General features: G+C 37.6%; 1 protein-coding gene across 1 annotated transcript in view; it reads left to right on the top strand.

The window, feature by feature from the left end:
* Window positions 1-19,204, top strand: part of Vta1 (vesicle trafficking 1) — a 57,481-nt gene that overhangs the window by 13,726 nt on the left and 24,551 nt on the right. Inside the window, exons 2-4 of the mRNA XM_052751096.1 lie at window positions 6,750-6,844; window positions 8,761-8,888; window positions 9,632-9,707. Coding sequence (XP_052607056.1) covers window positions 6,750-6,844; window positions 8,761-8,888; window positions 9,632-9,707 — 299 coding nt within the window. The remainder of the gene's footprint in view (window positions 1-6,749; window positions 6,845-8,760; window positions 8,889-9,631; window positions 9,708-19,204) is intronic.

Here is a 19,204-nt window from a genome sequence, read left to right as displayed (position 1 = left end):
ACACATGCATTTGTTTTACCTTAATAGACATTTGCTGTGTTACATATTAATTTTCATCATATTTCTGTTTCTATAATGAATTGCTTGTCTCAAAAAGCTCTGTATGAAAGTGATCCTTTTTTTTCCCATCCATATGACAAAAGGTATTTTTTTTGGTCTTATTTTTATTAGTATTAGAGAATGTATCTTCTATTACACTTTCCAAACTTCAAATTGTAAGCCACATAACTGTTGTTTTATCACCAACACTGTGGCTGCTCCTAAATCTACTGCTGTTTCAGCCAGTAGCTGCAGCTCCACAGCTATTGGCTGGCTTCTCAGGCAGTAGCTGGGCAGGACTTCTACCCCTGGTGCCGCCACCAAATGTAGTTTTTAACTAAATCTCTATCATTCTATTTACCAGTAAATACTCGGGAGTCAGAGGCTGGGGTGAAAACCTGTTAGCTCAGAGAAGTTGAGGAGCAACTATCTGACCTTCCCTCTTTGCTGGTGTCTCAGAAAGAGAGCAAGAGGTCTCTTCTGTCTCCAAACCGAAAAGGACAGCCACACTCAAAGTCCCTTCCTACTACTTCCTGTGCATCTCTCTGTTTTCTGGACTCCCAATGACTCTCTATAATTACTTTCTGTCAACTAGTTGCTGGTTCCACTTCCTGACCCAAGGTTGATTTTATTTAATTAATGCAAATGCAAACTCTGGGATCACAGTGTGATCATAATCTCACAACACATAACCAATACAGAAATGTCAAATCAGAATCTGAGAAGATCTAATTCTTGTTAAGGATCTTACTATATAATAATGCCTTTATAATATAGAGTAATTTATATACAAATGAAGGAGACAGAATTTAGGTCATGTCCATGAACATTATTACACTGTATTTCAAGTGTTTCTGAAGAATAAGAATGAGGATGATTGTGGTGGTATTGTGTTCCCCAAAATATTGTGTACCCTAATAAACTTATCTGGGGTCAGAGAACAGAAAAGCCACTAGATACTTAGGATAGGCAGTGGTAGCACATGCCTTTAATCCTAGCATTCCAGAGGCAGAAATCCATCTGTTCAAGGATACAGCCAAGCATGGTGACTCACGCCTTTAATCCCAGAAAGCGAGCCTGGGAGTGATGGTAGAAAGCAGAAAGGTATATAAGGCGTGAGGACCAGAAACTAGAAGCATTTGGCTGGTTAAGCTTTCAGGCTTCTAGCAGCAATTCAGCTGAGATTCATTTGGATATGAGGACACGGAGGCTTCCAGTCTGAAGAAACAAGATCAGCTGAGAAGTTGGCCAGGTGAGGTTAGCTATGGCTTATTCTGTTTCTCTGATCTTCCAGTGTTCACCCCAATAACTGGCCTCAGGTTTGATTTTATTAATAAGAACTTTTAAGATTCCTGCTACAGATGATAGTGGTTGTGGCTACACTGAAGTGTAAACAATTTTACCTTTGCTTCAGAGAAAATAGATACACATTTACCTATAGATTGTAAACAACAGAAGCTGAAGAAACTCATAAGGGGCTAAAATCTTTCACATGACAAGAAATCACATATTGTATCTAGAAAGTGCTGGTTTAGTTTTCCAGTAGTTGCCCTGAGGCTGTTAGCGAAGACAAAGTAAGTCTAGGCAGCAACCTCACTCCTTCTCTACCTGGGCTTTTAACTATGTCACAGAGCTACTTGTCCCCCAAGTTGGTCTACTAAATAGCTAACTGTTCTTGAATGGTAGACCTAAGATAATGTCCACTGTCCATTACTGTGAGAGAAGATAAGAAAAGGCAAACAGGAATGTGTCTTGCCTCACATTATCATGTTATATTGCCCAGTGTTTCCATAGCGATCAGTTAATTAATGTGTGCTAATTTTTGTGTATACTTGTAGATAGGCTTGTTTTAAAGAGATTGACGTATGTTTAAAATAAAACTTGGCATTTGGGGAAAGTACATATTAAGTTTATTTGAGACTAATAATTGTATTTATAATCATGACAGTTTGCCAGCAGTCTGTGATGCTTAGATGCAGACATAGAGAAAAAGGGTAGTTAAATTTATATCTGAGGGCTATAATAAAAAGACTTACAGGTAGAAGTACAGTCACATAGAAAAATATATTATAGACAGTTATTTGAGTTACTGTTCTGTTGCTGTGAAGAGATACTACGACCAAGCAACTTATAAAAGAAAGCATTTAATTGAGAGCTTACTTAACAGTTTCAGAACGTGAATCTGCGACCACCAGCGTGGTGGTGGTGGTGGTGGTGGTGGTGGTGGTGGTGGTGGTGGTGGTGGTGGTGGGTGCAGCAGATAGGTAAGCATGGTGATGAAGTAGTAGCTGAGAGCATACATCTTATTAGCAAGTTGGAGGCAGAGAGAAAAATTGGGAATAGTGTTAGCTTTTGAAACCTTAAAGACTACCCCCAGTGACATACTTCCTCCAACAAGGCCACAACTTCTCCAACAACATTACACCTCTTCATCCTTCCCAAACAGTCCACCAACTGAGGACCACATATTAAAATACTTTAGCCTATGGAAACATTCTCATTCAAACCACCACAACAGACATGGTGATATATCTGTCTAGCCCCAGCAGTTTGGGAGGCTGAAACATAGCAAATACCTGCAAGCATAAAGCTAGCATTAGGCTACATAGTGAGTCCCAGGCCAGCCTGAGATTCATAGCAATACTCTTATCTCAAAAAGCAAAAAGAAAATACATTGTAAAATAAATCTGGTTATAGGGATAGCTGAAAGATTACATATTATAATTTATGACCTGGAAGCTTGGAGTTGTGCATGTGGTTAAATGTTAGAAGAACAGACTGTTGCATTCACTTCTAGAATTAGTGCTTAGTAGACTTACTTCAGCTGTATATTAGCTTGCAGTGGTGATTCATTTGTGGAATGGCAGTGTGTGAGCAGAACACATAACATTTTAGAGGTCAGTAAGCTTGTCACTGTATTTATATCAGATTTAGATTCGCTTACTTATTGCAGAAAATCCAAATAATAATCCAGGTAAAATAAGGATTTGCTCCCCTGTTTAAAAGAAAGGCTTGTTAGCAGTACACATGTCAGTGGACATCTCTGAAATTACAGGACCCCAAGCACATGGAGTTTCAGAGCTAGCAACCAGCACACCCCAAAGATTGCATATAGTCCAAGTGAATACTAGAGTTGAGTTACCGAGTAGCAGTATTCTAGATGGCAAGGACGAGATGAAGAAGACGAGATTGTTCCCTGCCATTGATGGTTGTAAGGAGACTTTACTAAAGTCTCTCCCAGCAGTTTCTGGTTCTGCAAAGTTAGTGTTATTATGCAAGGCCATTCTTTGGTTTTGAATGTTGCGAAATCCGGATAGCAGAAAGATAGAAAACAGGCATATGAGAAGGCCCCTAGCATTCTCTGCTACAATACTGTTCATGTAACCAAGAAAGTTTCAGAAGTGTGTGAGATAGACAAGGAAAGACCCTGAGATCCACAGGCCTTGGCAGATACTATGACATTGGGTGGCAGAGGACATGAGCAGCCTGAGAGCATTGGGAAGATGCTGGGAAACCGTTAAGGTTAGATAACAGCAGAACTCTTCAAGGTAACTTGTAAATCCCAAGATACGTGGGCTGTGAGGAAATCAAACAAAAGATTCCCTGAGGACTACAGTCCTGACCTCCTGAAGTGATGGCAGTTTGGGTTAGGACACAGCAGGGGAACCAAGGAAACACTGGGGAGGTGCTGATTATGAAGCAGCATGGGGAGAAGAGCTCAGGCTAGATGGGAGGCAGGAAATATTTGATAGCTGAAAGAATTGGGATATAGTTTGATACTTTTTTCCTCTATCCTTATGAACTAAAACTATGTGTTGAACACCAATCTCCAATATATTAAGTCTATAATTTATTAACTACATATTGTTGTGCTAATTTTATGTAAACTATGTAAAAGTAGATATTTTAGAAGATTGAGATTAAAATGTCGTTAGATATGCTTATATTATCTTCACAGTCCATCCAGCTGTTTTGCTGACCCAGGCTCATGTGCATATGAAATGCTTCCGTTTTAGTATAGCTGAGGGTGGTAATTGTTGGGAGAGGTGTGAGCAGCCTGGTGTGGACCCTTGCATGGAACCGCTTTCTTCCCTTTCGGAAGCCTTCCTCTTAAAAATAAGAGCAAGAATACTTAATGTACTTCGGGAAAGTTTGAAAATAATGTAAAACACAGACTAAATTTAGGAGACAAAAAGACAGATGTTATTTGGAGATATTATCGTGTAATATTTACCGTGGCATTTCATCCAAGATTTCAGCAAAGTCAAATAGGCAGAAAGTATACAAAGTAAAGTATATTAAAAAAAAAATCACAGAACATTAGAAAAAGAAAAGATGATGTGTTAAGTGATTTTTAAGTATGTTACTTGAAGATGGGATACAAGACATACAAGACAGAGTTAAATCTGAAAAATTAAGCCATAAAAAAACAGAATAATCATCTAGGTGAATTTTGAGTGTTTACAGATAAAAAGAAGTTCCCATGCTTAGGTTCATTTGGTGGAGAAATGTCACAAATATAAGTATCTTTAACCTCTACTTGGAAACATTCCAAAAATTTAAAAGTGCCCATAGTATTTGTAGCTAACATATTTCCATCTGAAGAGCTTGTGTCATAGACTTTTAAGAAGAAATGTAAGCAAACCCTGGAAGGAGATATGGACTAGCTCATCAATGAAGTGGTCAGAATTCTTTCATGTTCATTGTGGATAAAGTCCTGGACAAGTTTCTAAAGAATACGGCTGATTCAGGGGGAGGGAATATTGGATCTCTGGATGAGAAACAATTCTGTCTGTCTGATCTCAAGTAAAGAACTACAGACTGGGATTATAGTTCATTGATACCGTGTTCATCTAACATGATACCTTGGTTTTAGTCTCAAACACTTCCTCTCCACCCTGAAGAAAAACCAAAAACAATGGTTCTTTAAACCAGTTTGTTACAAAGAAAACCAGTTTAGTAGAAGATTTTAATTTAATAGCAGTCCTAATTCATAAAGTAGAGTACCAAGATACCTAGGAAATAGTAATGTCATTAGGAAATGCAGTGAGATGCTACTTTCAGTCCCCAGATTGACACAGGTTAATGATTAATAGCAGCTTTTGTGAAATCCAGGTTGTTGCATAGATTATAATTGTAGAAGTAACAGTATAGTGATACTTGGTTTTAAAGCATACCTTAAAGTAGCTCTCAAAGTGAAAATGGCACTAGGGAGTGATACCTCTTGGTTTCCCCAACCCAACTTGTAAATATGTCCACTAGGAGGTGCCATAACACAAGAACAATTATAGCAGTGAAATTTGAGAATTGCCCTGGTGTGCATGTGCTAGAAGAACCCATGTGTACTGTGAAACTCCAGTGCTGTCATCTCCAGGACCTGCCGAGTTTCAGAAGGGGGAATTACAGACGTGTGTGTGTATGTTCATCCTGTAAAGTCACCACCATAAACATTTCTAGTTCTCAGCATTGGGAAACTGGGGAGCTGGGGTGTGTGTTAAAGAGGTCTTCAGCTTTGGCCTTATCTCAGATGTTTTATTAGTTTTTAAAGAGGTTTATTTATTTAAAGGAAGAGTGTCTATTGAAATACCTGGAGCAGTTCTCCCTATAAACTTCAGCTCAAGCCCATGTTGGCACCATCCTAGCCCGAGTTGTCTCAGCACCACTAAGCTGGCACTTGTTGGGCACTCTTTACATGGGTTGTATTTTGTCTTGTCTTGTCTTGTCTTTTAATGCTTGTCTCATCGGTTAAATTGTACATCCTTTGACAACAACGGGCCTACCTAGTTTTTGATGTGTTTTTAACATGATAGCAAAGGAAGGTCTTACTTATAAAAATGTGCTAGAATGGTAGCTCTCTTGCATTGTTTAGGTGAGATTTTTGTGGTTTTTTATAAATAAATTCCATAATAAATCTAATTTTTATTTTAATTTGTATAAATTTATATAAATTCTGAATTACTTACTAGATAAAATATTTTAAATATTCAGTCACTTAAAAGAAAAATTTAAAGTATAGAAGGTCATCTGCTTCCCATCTCATAAGATGATGCTTAAAAAGCCAGGAAGTTAGACCAAAGGTGAAGCCTGGAGCCAAGACAGCAGTGGTGGAATGTTTCATTAGGGTCAGCATAAGACAAAAACACTCAGGAATGGAAAACCTTGTCTTGTTTAGAGAATTGACAGATGTTCCTCAACTTTCTGCGTGTTCTAGAAAAGGAATGGAAGGAGAAGACATGCTCAGCTGTTACGTCCAAGGTTGTGAAGAATAAGACTGTTCACAAACCACTCGGTGGGAACAAGAATAGTGCTTCCTTAGTTTGTATCTTAGCAGAATGATGAGGAGGTGTTCTACTCAAGATATGTTGTAAAAGCTCTTGAGCCTCAGGGGAAAGACCTACAATGAGCACACACTCCTGGTGTCCCATCAGCAGTGCTTACCTCAAGAGCAGCAACCGTGGAAGCCTATACTATACACAAGGCCGATGTGATCGACGTCATGGAAAAAGGAAAATACCAGATTATAGAACAGCCAAGGTTGATTAGACCCCCGCTCCAGGTCTGCATGCCTTCCAGTTTCATCCTAACAAGTGGAATTTATCCTCACGAATGGGTGCTATAAAGTTCTTAACCATGGATGTAGTTAAATAACTGATGGGCATTTTTTAAATGTATAGAAATTTAAAACCAACATATTTTTCTTTTCTGTGTAGGTCGTTTATATGCTATGCAAACTGGAATGAAGATTGATAGTAAAACTCCCGAGTGTCGTAAATTTTTATCAAAGCTAATGGACCAGTTAGAAGCTGTAAGTTAACCACCAATAACTTACTATTTGACTGTTTTCTATGGCATTTCATTTTGTGTGTTTGTGCATGTGTTTTCTGTCATTTCAATTCTTTCCCAGCAACACTTAGCAGTGTCATTACACCTGAAGAAAAAGGAGGAGTCTTAAACACCCACACTCTGTCCAGGGGAGCTTCAAGTGTAAAGTAGGCTCTGTTATTGTTGCATCCTTTACAGCTGTGGGCTTACTTTCTGTCAGTTTAGGTATTTGTTAATTGCATCACTTGCATTATTTGTCTTAAAAAAACAAAAGTAATACATACCAAAAGCAAACAATTTATGTTAGCCCAGAACCTTTTAAGGTTTTTATTGTTTTGCTTTATTATTCCAGAGTTACTATTCAGATCAAAGGACCAGTCCACCGTAGAACTTAGAGCCTAGTTGTAATTGGCAACCATATAGAAGTGTCCTCTGTGACTTCTTGTCACTGTCTATGACCCAAAGTCCCAGTTTCTGATGTTGCTTACGTGGAGATAAGGTGAATTATAGTGCCAATGCATGAGGTGCCGCTGGGGAAGATGGACAATGCCTTTCACACATCACAGTGAACTTGGAAAGTCTTACCTTTCACTGACATTTATACAGATTATGGTCTTTCACACTGGTAATAATAGCTAAGGTAAAGCTTCAGAATGAACAGAACTCAGTTCTTTGCAATGTGTACAATCACAACGAGTGAGGTAAGTTCATTCACATGAGTGCTTATCTCTATGATACAGTGTTTGCATTAGACTTTAAAGCATTCAAAATGTCTTGATTTTATCAGATATTTTTGCATGTACATAAGATGAAGTGACATATTTTCACTAATTTTTTAGGACCAAGTCTACTTTTACAAATCAGTTTGCAGGTTAAACACAGTAAATTGTGTTATATGGGGATTTGGGTGGTTAGAATAAGGTTAGGCAAAATTACCTTAAATTTCAACATTACATATATCTCTTCTGGAGATTAAATTATTCTGTTTTAATTTTTAGAGTTTTTACTTCGGCTGACTTTTTAGGCAATCCTGAGATATTTTTTGCGTTTGTGCGTGTTTGCCTGAATGTATGCAAGTGTTCCCCACGTGTTCAGTGCCTGCAGAAGCCAGAACAAGGCATCAGATTCCCCCTGGTACTTGAGTGACAAGCCACTATGTGGGTGCTGAACACTGAACCCATGTCCTCTGCAAGTGCTCCTGAGCTATCTTTCCAGCCAGCCTCTAGTAAAAGCAATTATGGTTGCCTAAATATGATGCTCCTGAAAATTATTTTGTTTCAATTAATGGTCCTCGACAAGCAAAACAGGAACTGCTTTGGTTTTAAAATATTTCAAATTACTGTATGTGTAGTGGAAGGATATGCAAACTGAAAATCCGCATAGTTGTAAGTTGTGTTGACTTGTGTCTAAGTTAAAATAATCTGGTAAGGAATTTGTCACTTTACACCTCATAGTTTAGTGTGAGCTCTCCTTTAAACTGTGTTCTAGAGGCACTATTTTAGGACACAGTAATGCTTCTAGTCTTATTCTTTTATATTTGATGCAAACTGAAATAGGTCAAAGTTTAATTTTAAATTATGTGCTTGAGAAGTTTCTAGTTCCATTTTAGGGTAGTTGTTAGTGGCTGGGTAATATTTAGCAGGATTTGGTACTTGGCAATGTTGTCTTTTATTTTGGGTTGTTTTCATCCATAAAGCTCCATTATACCTCTACATTTCCATCCCTGTGAGGGAGTCGGGCTTTTGTTTGAATACAGGAGGCTGGCGTAGAGCTATTTCATAAGATTTGCTGTTACAGTTTTTATTGAAATGAATGTAAAGTAATTTACTTAGAGTTATTATTAGATTACTTGTGCTTAAGTATACAGAATCATGAGCTATGTGTCTCATTTTATTTTAGCTTAAGAAACAGTTGGGGGATAATGAAGCTGTTACTCAAGAAATAGTTGGTTGTGCCCATTTGGAAAATTATGCTTTGAAAATGTTCTTGTATGCAGACAATGAAGATCGAGCTGGACGATTTCACAAGTAAGTGAGGAAGGAAAATAAAAGCTTCTAAAGTTTGGCTGCTTTCTGACCAGAATTACCTAGTGTCCAGTTGAATACTTTCTGACCACCTGAGTAATGGTTTATATATTTTGGAATTGTAACCCACAGTGATTTTTAGGTTACAAATGTGGGCTTTTCTGTTTGAAGAGAGTAGCTTTAGAAATGATTTATGTCCAATTCATTTCTCAGTAAATTTATCCCAATTAGCCAGTCTTTACATTTAGTAAAAATCTGAGTTGATTTTAATCAAAACAAATTTGTTCTGATGGTGTCAATTTTAAAAGGATACCAGCCAAGCTGGGTGTGGTGGCACATAGCTATTTCGAGATAAGAGGGTCATCCAAGATTCAAGGCCAACAGAGGCTACATGCAAGACACTGTCTCAAAAAACAAATGATACAAAAACAAGAAAGAATACCAGCCAATTTAGAGGACTGCTCGGTCATTATTATAGTATTTAAAACCATAGAAATGTATTGTTCTTTGATATAGATTCAGGCAGTAGTTGACATTGCTAAATCAAACTTCGTGATAAAACCTTGTAGCATTTACTTACAGTGTGTTTGTTTCTTCTGATGACATTAGCAATGGACTCCCATTTGTGTTCTTGGAATAGATTTTATTTCAAGCATTAATTTTAGTGTTTTTAAACATATTTTTTTCTTATAAGTACATGACTACATTTCAGTGTTTGTTTAATTCAATCCCCTTTTCTCTTCCAGAAACATGATCAAGTCCTTCTACACTGCAAGCCTCTTAATAGATGTCATAACAGTGTTTGGTGAGCTGACAGATGAAGTGAGTGTGCACCTTACTGTCTCACAGCTGAAGATGAGTAATGGTGCTTTTTATTAGTTTTCTATTGCATTATTTACTCAGACCAGCATGTCTGTCCGAAGTATAATGGAAGCAAAAATGGTAAATTTTTTTTCTAGCTACATTTTGAAAGTCAAATGAAACAATACTTTACACACAGGATAGCAATGCTTTGGAAGATATTTGATTTCTTATTTAAAAAAAAGAAAAGATAAAGAAGCTAGAAAGTTATGTGATTATAAATACAAGTGCTTGCCAGGCGGTGGTGGCGCATGCCTTTAATCCCAGCACTCGGGAGGCAGAGCCAGGCGGATCTCTGAGTTCGAGGCCAGCCTGGGCTACCAAGCAAGTCCCAGGAAAGGTGCAAAGCTACACAGAGAAACCCTGTCTCGAAAAACCCAAAAATAAATAAATAAATAAATAAATAAATAAATAAATAAATAAATAAATACAAGTGCTTAACAAAGAATAGGGGGAAAAAAGCAGAAATAAAATGTTGTTTATCAGAATCCTGTTGATAACAATATTCACTTGAAAAAGATGAAGATGGGGCAGGGGAGACAGCTCAGCAGTTAGGAGCGCTGGTGCTCTTTCTAAAGTAGAAATATAGAAAAGGACATTCATGTCAGAGACTAAGTCACCAAAAGCCAAGGAGCAATGGCAGACAAAGTAAGCTTTTAGAACATATTACTGTCTCATATTACATGAGACATTTCATAGTGGTCAGGAGTCAGGTCATGAAGAAAATGATACACTTTGAAATGTCAGTATACCCCATAACAAGATTTTCAAATATGGAATACTTAGCACAAAATCTTTAAAAATTTATAATTATAGTCAGAGATTTTAAAAATCTACTCAGTCACTGATAAAAAAAAGTAAAATCACAAAACAAAACCAGTAGCTTTAACATTCAGTAAAATTAACCAAGCAAATAAAAACTGGCCCCTGAAACGTTTAGAATGAAGAAAAACCAGACCTTTTTTGGAGAAAATGTTAGATGTTATAACTACTGAGTGGAAAGAATTGGCAGGTTTTATAAAATTAAACATACTCACACCTTTTTTACCCAGCACTTCCTTTTCTGATACTTACCCAAGAGAAACAGAAACATATGTCTAGAAAAAGAGCTTGCTTGTTGGAAATTTATTCATAACAGCCAAAATCTGGAAACAACCCAGCTATGTACATCTGAGCAATTAATAAACAAAATTATAGTGTTATTCAGTATCATATGGAATTGACAAATGATGTAGCCTAGAATATGGGTGAATTTTGTAGAAATGCTGATCAAAAGAAGAATCTAATGGTACACTGTTCATGTTTGCCTGTAAATAATATAGACAAGTTCATTCTAATACAAAAAAATGAAAAATACTTTGAAGAGTTTTTTATGGGGGCAATGGGGAAATGGATCTGAAAGTGCTATAAAGAAACATTTCGATTAGTTAGAAATTACATATATTATATATTTACACCAACATCTATTTATCAAAATAACAATTTATATATTTAATGTTTATACATCTCAAATGATATATCAGTTTTACTAAAAAATGTCAGTATTGCACTATTTCTAGGCTTCTTTGGGTTGAGCTGACAGTTATAAAGTGGCTTACTCTACTCTGGGATTAAGCAGATGGGCAAATACAGAGGACAGCAGGTTTGCACTGTGGTAGGAACTAAGTACAAGGAGAGAGAGAGATGTACATTGTGTTGCAAAATCAGAGGATCTTAATTCATGCTTCTGAAGACATTGGTTTATATATACACATTTATGCATATGGATATATGCTATTTTAATGTGTATAATTTGCATGTTTTCATGAATATGTATTTACAGTGTGTATGTAATATGTGTAAAAAGCATATACAGCCTAGTTCCTATTTCTCTATACCAAAACAATCTAAAAACAATGGAGCCCAGCAACAGAGAACAGCCTGAGTACCTGATTTGGTTCTCAGCACCAGTCTTTTGTAACAGGAACTCTTGTTAAAAAAAAAAAAAAAAAAAAAAAAAAAAGACTGCATTGTAGTTCAGGTCAGGAAAGCAGTGCATTAGGTTGGACCTTCTTGTGCCAGAAAATCATAGTATGGTATTCTACACTTGGAAAATTGAGATAGGAAGATTTTAAGTTGAAGGCCAGCCTAAGCTATGTTGAGACCCTACCTCTAGGTAGATGGATGGATAGATGGATGGATGGATGGATGGATGGATGGATGGATGGATGGATGGATGGATGGATAAGTAAGTAAGTAAATAAGGGGGTGGAAGGAAAAGAGAGGAAAAATTTGAGCATCAGTGTAGCCAGAGTTTTCCTGCCTGGCCCACAGTCAGGACAAATCTCTGTCACCCGCCAGTCCCGCAGCTGCTCAGACCCGACCAAGTAAACACAGAGACTTATATTGGTTGCAAACTGTATGGCCGTGGCAGGCTTCTTGCTAACTGTTCTTACAGCTTAAATTAATCCATTTCCATTAATCTATACCTTGCCACATGGCTCGTGGTTTACCGGCATCTTCACATGCTGTTTGTCATCATGGCATCTGGCAGTGTCTCTCTGACTCAGCCTTCCACTTCCCAGCTTTATTCTCTTCCTTGTCCTGCCTATACTTCCTGCCTGACCACTGGCCAATCAGTGATTTATTTATTGACCAATCAGCAACACACTTGACATACAGACCATCCCACAGCACATCAGTGCAAGTCTGATAACAGTGGACAATAACCTAAGTTTATAAATCAGTGGGGCCATAGTGTTAAATGTAATAAAATGAGTAAGTGATGGAAGAACAGAGAAACTCTTTATAGCATTAAAGCCTATTAACTATCTCCCCTCAGATTACTTAATAGCTTCAGTGAGAGAAACTGTGAATTTATAAGGGAAAAACATGGACCTCTTTAAGCAGGTTGGGAAACCTGGCATCACTAGTATTGGAGCAAGCCAACATCACCATTACCTATTCAATATTAAGTAGTCTGTGGCAGTGCTGTTCAAAATATATTATGTAAACCAAACATGAAGAAACATCCAACAGATCTAATCAATAGACATTTTATAACTATGCTAGCATTTTTTTATGTCAGGGTCAGGAGAAACAGTCTTTATCAGATTGAAATTAAATAGCCATGATTACTCAGTATGACTAAATAATGCATGCGTCTCTTAGATTAGCTGTCTGCCTTAGGAGAAGGAACTGCAGAGGACATTACTGGTGCAGTTGACAGAATGTTATGGCTGTGAAGCAGATAGTACTCCTGTGTGTGAATATTCCTGATCTTGATTCTGTTGTGTATGAGATTGTCTTCCCTCTGAGGAAAATGATGGATGGATAAGTAAGTAAGTAAATAAGGGGGTGGAAGGAAAAGAGAGGAAAAATTTGAGCATCAGTGTAGCCAGAGTTTTCCTGCCTGGCCCACAGTCAGGACAAATCTCTGTCACCCGCCAGTCCCGCAGCTGCTCAGACCCGACCAAGTAAACACAGAGACTTATATTGGTTGCAAACTGTATGGCCGTATCTACCTATATATAATATAATATATACTGTTGTTAAAACTTCCCCATAAGTTTAATGAAACTATATTATTAAATATTTGAATATACATACCAATGTTATGATAATAGAATAGATAAATTCTAATATGTGGATTTAATTTTAATTAATTTTTGAAGTAAAATTTTGCTCTCCTCTTTAAAATCTTGTTCTGTGAGATTATGGTTGCTTTGAAAATTATGCACCTGTAAAACTCTTGTCTAAACTTGTCAGAAAGTGTATGTAATAAGTAATTACAAGTACTTCAATATATAGTCACTATTATAACAATTTTTATTGCTTGTTTCTCAAGTATTTCTTACTATATTTCATTGCTCCAGGCACTATATAGACCATCATTTGTTTGTATGATATATTTTAGGGACCAGAGGTAAATGTGCTGTAAGCACTAAGAGATTACTAGCCTTTTTTTGTTTTGTTTTTTGGGTTTTTTTGTTTGTTTTGTGGTTTTTTTCGGTTGCTTTGAAAATTTTCTGAAAGCTGTAAATTCCCTCTCAGGAATTTTTTTTTCCACTTCTTTTTATAACTTGGAGATTTTACCAATATCCTCATCATTATCCACTGAACCCCAAGTCATTGTATATTCAAGTTTAACAACAAAAAAAAAGTTTATTGCTACATTTCAATAGCTGTAATTGACAAATCGAAGGTAGGAATAAGAATTTGTAAGTAAGTTGATTTGGAAAGGCCTTGCTGAGAATCAGGCAACATTTTAGCAAAACCTTAAAGATGATGAGGGGGAAAAAAACCACACAGATAGTCCAGGAGGAGGCAGTTTTATATGGAATTCATGCTCTTTACCAAGTACCGTAATGATTCTGAAGCTAATATGAACTACTCATCCAAGATTGGGTAGCAAGGGGAATTCTGTGACTGAATGGAAAATAACAGGAAGAATAATAGAGATTAAGATGAGGAGGGAGAATTCAAGCATAATGGCTAAGAATTGTCTTTATCTAAACAGTTACTATTTTCAGGGTAGTAGACAAGGATTGACTAGGAAAAGCAGACATTAAATGATCAATATGAAAGATATTGCTTGTTCAGACCTGACTTTGCAGTGGAGGTCATGACGACAAGTAGTTGGATTCTGGGTGTGTTTCTGTCATAGCACTGATAGAAGTAGATGATAAGCGCATGACTGAGAGCATGGCCTTGAGCAGCTGTTGAGAATGGTGTTGCAAGCCATATATGGTAGCGTACTGTAATCCCAGCACTCAGGAGACAAGGCCACAGAGGATCATGAGTTCCAGGCCAACCTAGTTTAAGCCTAGCCTAGTTAGTACCTCAGAGCAATAGCAAATAACAAAAAAGAGAACTGCCATTCAGACATGTCAGAATTGACATGAGAAGGAACAGATTTAGTGAAGGGATCAATGGAGCTGAACGTTGAGAAGATTCTATTGTAGTAGTGGCTTATTGTCAGTTGAAATATAACATTGAGGTCTACAAGATCATTATACATTTATTAATTTAGGAATTTATTTCTTCTAATAGGAAAATATTTCCTAATAAAAAGAAGATTTCCCCCAAATCTGATCCTTTTTACTAGGTTTTAAAACTTGGCTGCCCCTCATATATTGCCTCTAAGTAAGAAAATTATATGGAATATGGGGTGGGGGGGCGGGGGGGGAAGGCTACCAAGCCTACAAGTGAAATGTTTAATTAGATGTGTTAGTTTTAAGGTTTGAAAGAGTCTAAAAGAAGACGTAAATTTGGGACTTTTTTATATGTTGTTGTTTAAAGCCAACATGACCAAGGCAATTTTTATAAAAGAAAGTACTTAAATGGGGGCTTGCTCATTTTCAGAGGGTTAGTCCATTATTATGATGGCTGGAAGCAGACAAGCATGGTGCTGGAGCTCAGAGTTTTGCATCATGATCCACAAACAGAGTGCAAAATTTGGCCTGGCCTGGGCTTTTGAAACCTCAAAGACCACCTCCAGCTACCCACCTCTTCCAACAAGGGCACACCTCCTAATCCAAGCAGTTCATCAACTAGGAACTAAGCAAACATATGAGTCCATGGGTGCCATTCTAATTCAAACCATCACCCTGTAACAGAGAATCAGGTTAAGTGGGGAAGAAGAGGTATCTAAGAACTAGTTGGTGGAAGTCTAGGCCCTGTGTAACAAGAACAAGCCAGTATAAAGGATTGATTGCAATGTCACCAAGGAAAAAAGAAAATCACGAGACCTGGAGAGCCCATAAACCAAATATTAATGGAGATTAAAGCAGTGGGAGTGATACAACAAGATCTTAGGGTCCAGAAAGTGCAGAATGTGTAGAAAGTGCCATCGAGTATAGGGTGAATACAGAAGTGTTCAGAAATACTAATATTGATGAAAGCAGTTACCATGAGTAATAAGGATATTTGTGATGTTGAATCTAGGTAGTTTAAGACAAAAAGTCAGGGGAGAAGAACTAAAGGTCACTAGGGCTCTCCTGAAAGTGAAGTCTGTGTGCCAGAAACTGGTTATATTGGCTTTTCCAAGTCTACAAGCTTGGGACAAATTTGGTTTTTATTTGGAATTAAATCTCCTGTCATTCCTGTGTGCACTTAGTTAGAGAACACCTGATCCAGCTTTGTGTTTTCCTACCAGTCGAGCAGCTCTGAGGGCTAGTCCAGGCAGTGCATTGAGAATTCAGTGGAGAGCTTCATATCCGCTGCTGACTCTACCAGGTGAAATTTGCCATCGTCAGTGATTTTCATCAGTTTAGTTACAAAACAGGAACTTGGGGCCCGGGGCAGAAGTAAAAGCTCCTTTAAGAATTCCTGTTTCCCAGAAAGGATGTCTTAATCAGCCAAAAGAGTGAATGGATTTTACAAATATTGGCATCTTGAAATTTTCCTCTTAAAATACTGTGCATCATCAAACATTCTCTATTTTTACAACAGCATTCAAATGTCTTTTAACTCAAGTTAAAACTGTCAGAAATTTCTGCTATATATTATTCATGCCAGGGTTTTGGAAAATAGAGACTAAAAACAAATTTTTCTTTGTTATTGGAAATATTTTTTCATATGTTTACTAATATAGACCCTCTTTAACTTAAACTAATATTCTCTTAAAACTTTACATACTTGGTAACAGTGCTGAGGGTGGTTTAAACTTCTCCCAATATGAGACTAGGAGTGAATCTTAGGCAGTCATAATACAGCTCTGCCACAAGATCTGCGGACGAGGTTAACTTATATAAAGATGCAGTTCATTTGTGTACAGAAGTATCCTCTTTTTACTAGATACATCCTAAATACACAGTAAGTAATTGACCTTCTAAAGTTATTTCCTCTTGGTTCATATATTTCCATCTGAATTACAAGTTGTATCATGATCGTTGTAGCTTGCCAAAGTGTGCCTGGTTTTATTACTAAAATATGACCATTGATAGCTAAGTATAATGAGGTTAATCAGCCCTAAGTGAAAAGGATGAAGAAGAAATATCTTACCGCTGTGGTTTGAATATGGTCTCTCCAAATAGGTGGGTGTTAGATGCTTACTTCCTTGGATCCCCTGCATGGAAATGGTAGGACCTTGTAGAAATCTTTGACCATTGACAACGTGCCCATCAGGGAAGTAAAGTGTGTGTTTTCTTCTTCAGCAGAAGTTGAGAGCAGAACTTTGGATGAAAGGGCTCACATTTAGAGATGGCAGTTACTGTTGGGCCTTCATGTTGAACTGTATGGAATATTTGTGCTGTCTCTTTCCTCCTGTCTCCCTCAGCAGTTAGCATAGTGTCTGCCTTGAGGAAATGACAGATGATTACTAACTTCCTGCAAGCCCGGGGGGCTATTTGGGAATAAATATTTGAGCTGAGCCTTGAAGAAGAGGAGACATTTGACCACAAGCTGACCATGGTAGGAAAGGGAGAATAGCGTGAGGAAGTAGCATGCAGGAAATGGCATGACTGGGACTAAAGAAGAATCGTTAATGTGGAAGGCTTTGAATGCCAGACCAAAGTGGGGTTTTGTTCACATATAAAGGAAGTAAAATATAACTTACTTGCACCTCAAGATGATTGTGGAGGGCCAAATAGGAAAGTGTATAAAAGTGCTTTGTAACCTGGAGGGTGATAAAAAGTTGTTGGCTAAAACTTTAATCTTGTTTTGGATTTCTCTTATCCAACTCACCCATAATCTTCTTACCCATCCAGATTGAGTTTCCACTCATCTTAACTTCTCTTTATTTCCGCCTTTCTGGCTGCATAGACCTTTCTTTCTCTCTAGCCTGGTCTTGCTTTTCTCTCCACCTTTTCACATCATGTTTGTCTTAATGACCAAACCAAAAATAACATTTCTCCTCCCAGGGATCTTTGAGCATACTTTTTTCTTTCTGAATTTGTGGTGGTTTGAAAGAATGGTCCCCAAAAGAAGTGGCACTATTAGAATGTGGCTTGTTGAAGTAGGTGTGGCTTTGATGGAGGAAGTATCTCACTGTGGGGACAGGCTTTGAGGTCTATTTTGCTCAAGTTCCCTCAGTGTGACTATCAGTCGATTTCCTGTCACCTGCAAGATGTAGCACTTCAGCTTCAATACCATGTCTGCCTGCACGCTGCCATGCTCCCCAACATGATGATAATGGACTGAACCTCTGAAACTATAAGCGAGCCACCCCAATTAAGTGTTTTCTTTGTAAGAGTTGCCGAAGTCATGGTGTCTCTTACAGCAATAGACACTAACTAAGACAGAAGTATTTAAACACTTACCAAAGTGTAGATGTAACCAACCATCTTATTAAATAAGAAATACAGAGCCAATTCAGAGAAGAAAGCCAAGAGGTCAGAGCTAAGAGCCTCACCCTTCCTGATTCAGCGATCCTCTTCAGCCAAGAGAGCTCTCTGAAAAAAGGGACCTACTTCCTGTGTGTATGTCTTTATATAGTCTAGCTTTTCTGCCTTCTCATTGGTTGTAAACCCAAACATGTGACTGCCTCGTCACTGCCTGTATGTACTGCCCTCCAGGTCCTTAAAGGTGTGTGCCACCGCCGCCACGCACTTGCTATGGCTCTAATAGCTCTGACCCCCAGGCAACTTTATTTATTAACATACAATTAAAATCACATTTCAGTACAAATAAAATACCACCACACCAAAGAGACAAGTTTAGTGTTCCCTACTTGTTGTAGCTGATGTAATATGTTTCCTGTGTTCGTAGCTGGATGATTAGCTCCAAGGGGCAAATAGAACACAGGCTTATTTTATATCTCTTACTTGCTAATTTAAAGTCTTAATAGCAAATGTTTATTAAACTACAAAAATATCCATAGTAACTACATATATTTAAAATAAGTAATAACTTCAATTTTACAACTGGAGGATAGGATAATGAGCATTTTAAAATAATGTCATTTGTAGATATGGGATTCAAGTGTACATGTAAACCCAGAAACTCTTGAGTTAGATAATTTAGTGTTTGTACACCGTCAGTCCCAGTTTGTATGGGATTTTGAAAACATAAAACTAATGGAAACTCAGTGCTTTGACATTTTTGTTTGGTTTTGTTTGGCTTTTATTAAAGGCATTGAAAGAGAAGGGAAAAAACAGAGCAGCCCATATGCTAATGCTGTTTCTGTAGGTCAGAAACTACTAGTCTGGTGTGGTGCCTTGTGCTATAATCCCAGCACTTGGGAGGCTGAAGCAAGAGAATTGCCCCAAGTTTAAGACCAGCCTGGATTATACAGCACTCAAGAGCCTAGACAGCTAGCCTAGGCCTTGGAATGATACCCTGTTTCAAAAGTCCTCCAACCCCAAACAAGTTCAGCAGTCAAACTTTGGAAATTTCAAATTGTCCTATATAACTGTATAATCAATTCAGTTGAAGTTCCTAACCTGAATAATGCATACATAGCCAAGCAATTTCGCTACGTTATTGGAGAAAGTGATAATTTCTGTTAGCACACATTCATCTGATAGGAGATGTTTTTA

The sequence above is a fragment of the Peromyscus californicus genome, unplaced genomic scaffold (genome assembly GCF_007827085.1).
Source record: "Peromyscus californicus insignis strain IS unplaced genomic scaffold, ASM782708v3 Scaffold_22__1_contigs__length_63687245, whole genome shotgun sequence".
In the NCBI taxonomy this organism is placed as follows: domain Eukaryota; kingdom Metazoa; phylum Chordata; class Mammalia; order Rodentia; family Cricetidae; genus Peromyscus; species Peromyscus californicus.
The sequence above is the reverse complement of the archived record's forward strand: the minus strand, read 5'-3'. Positions and strand labels throughout refer to the sequence as shown.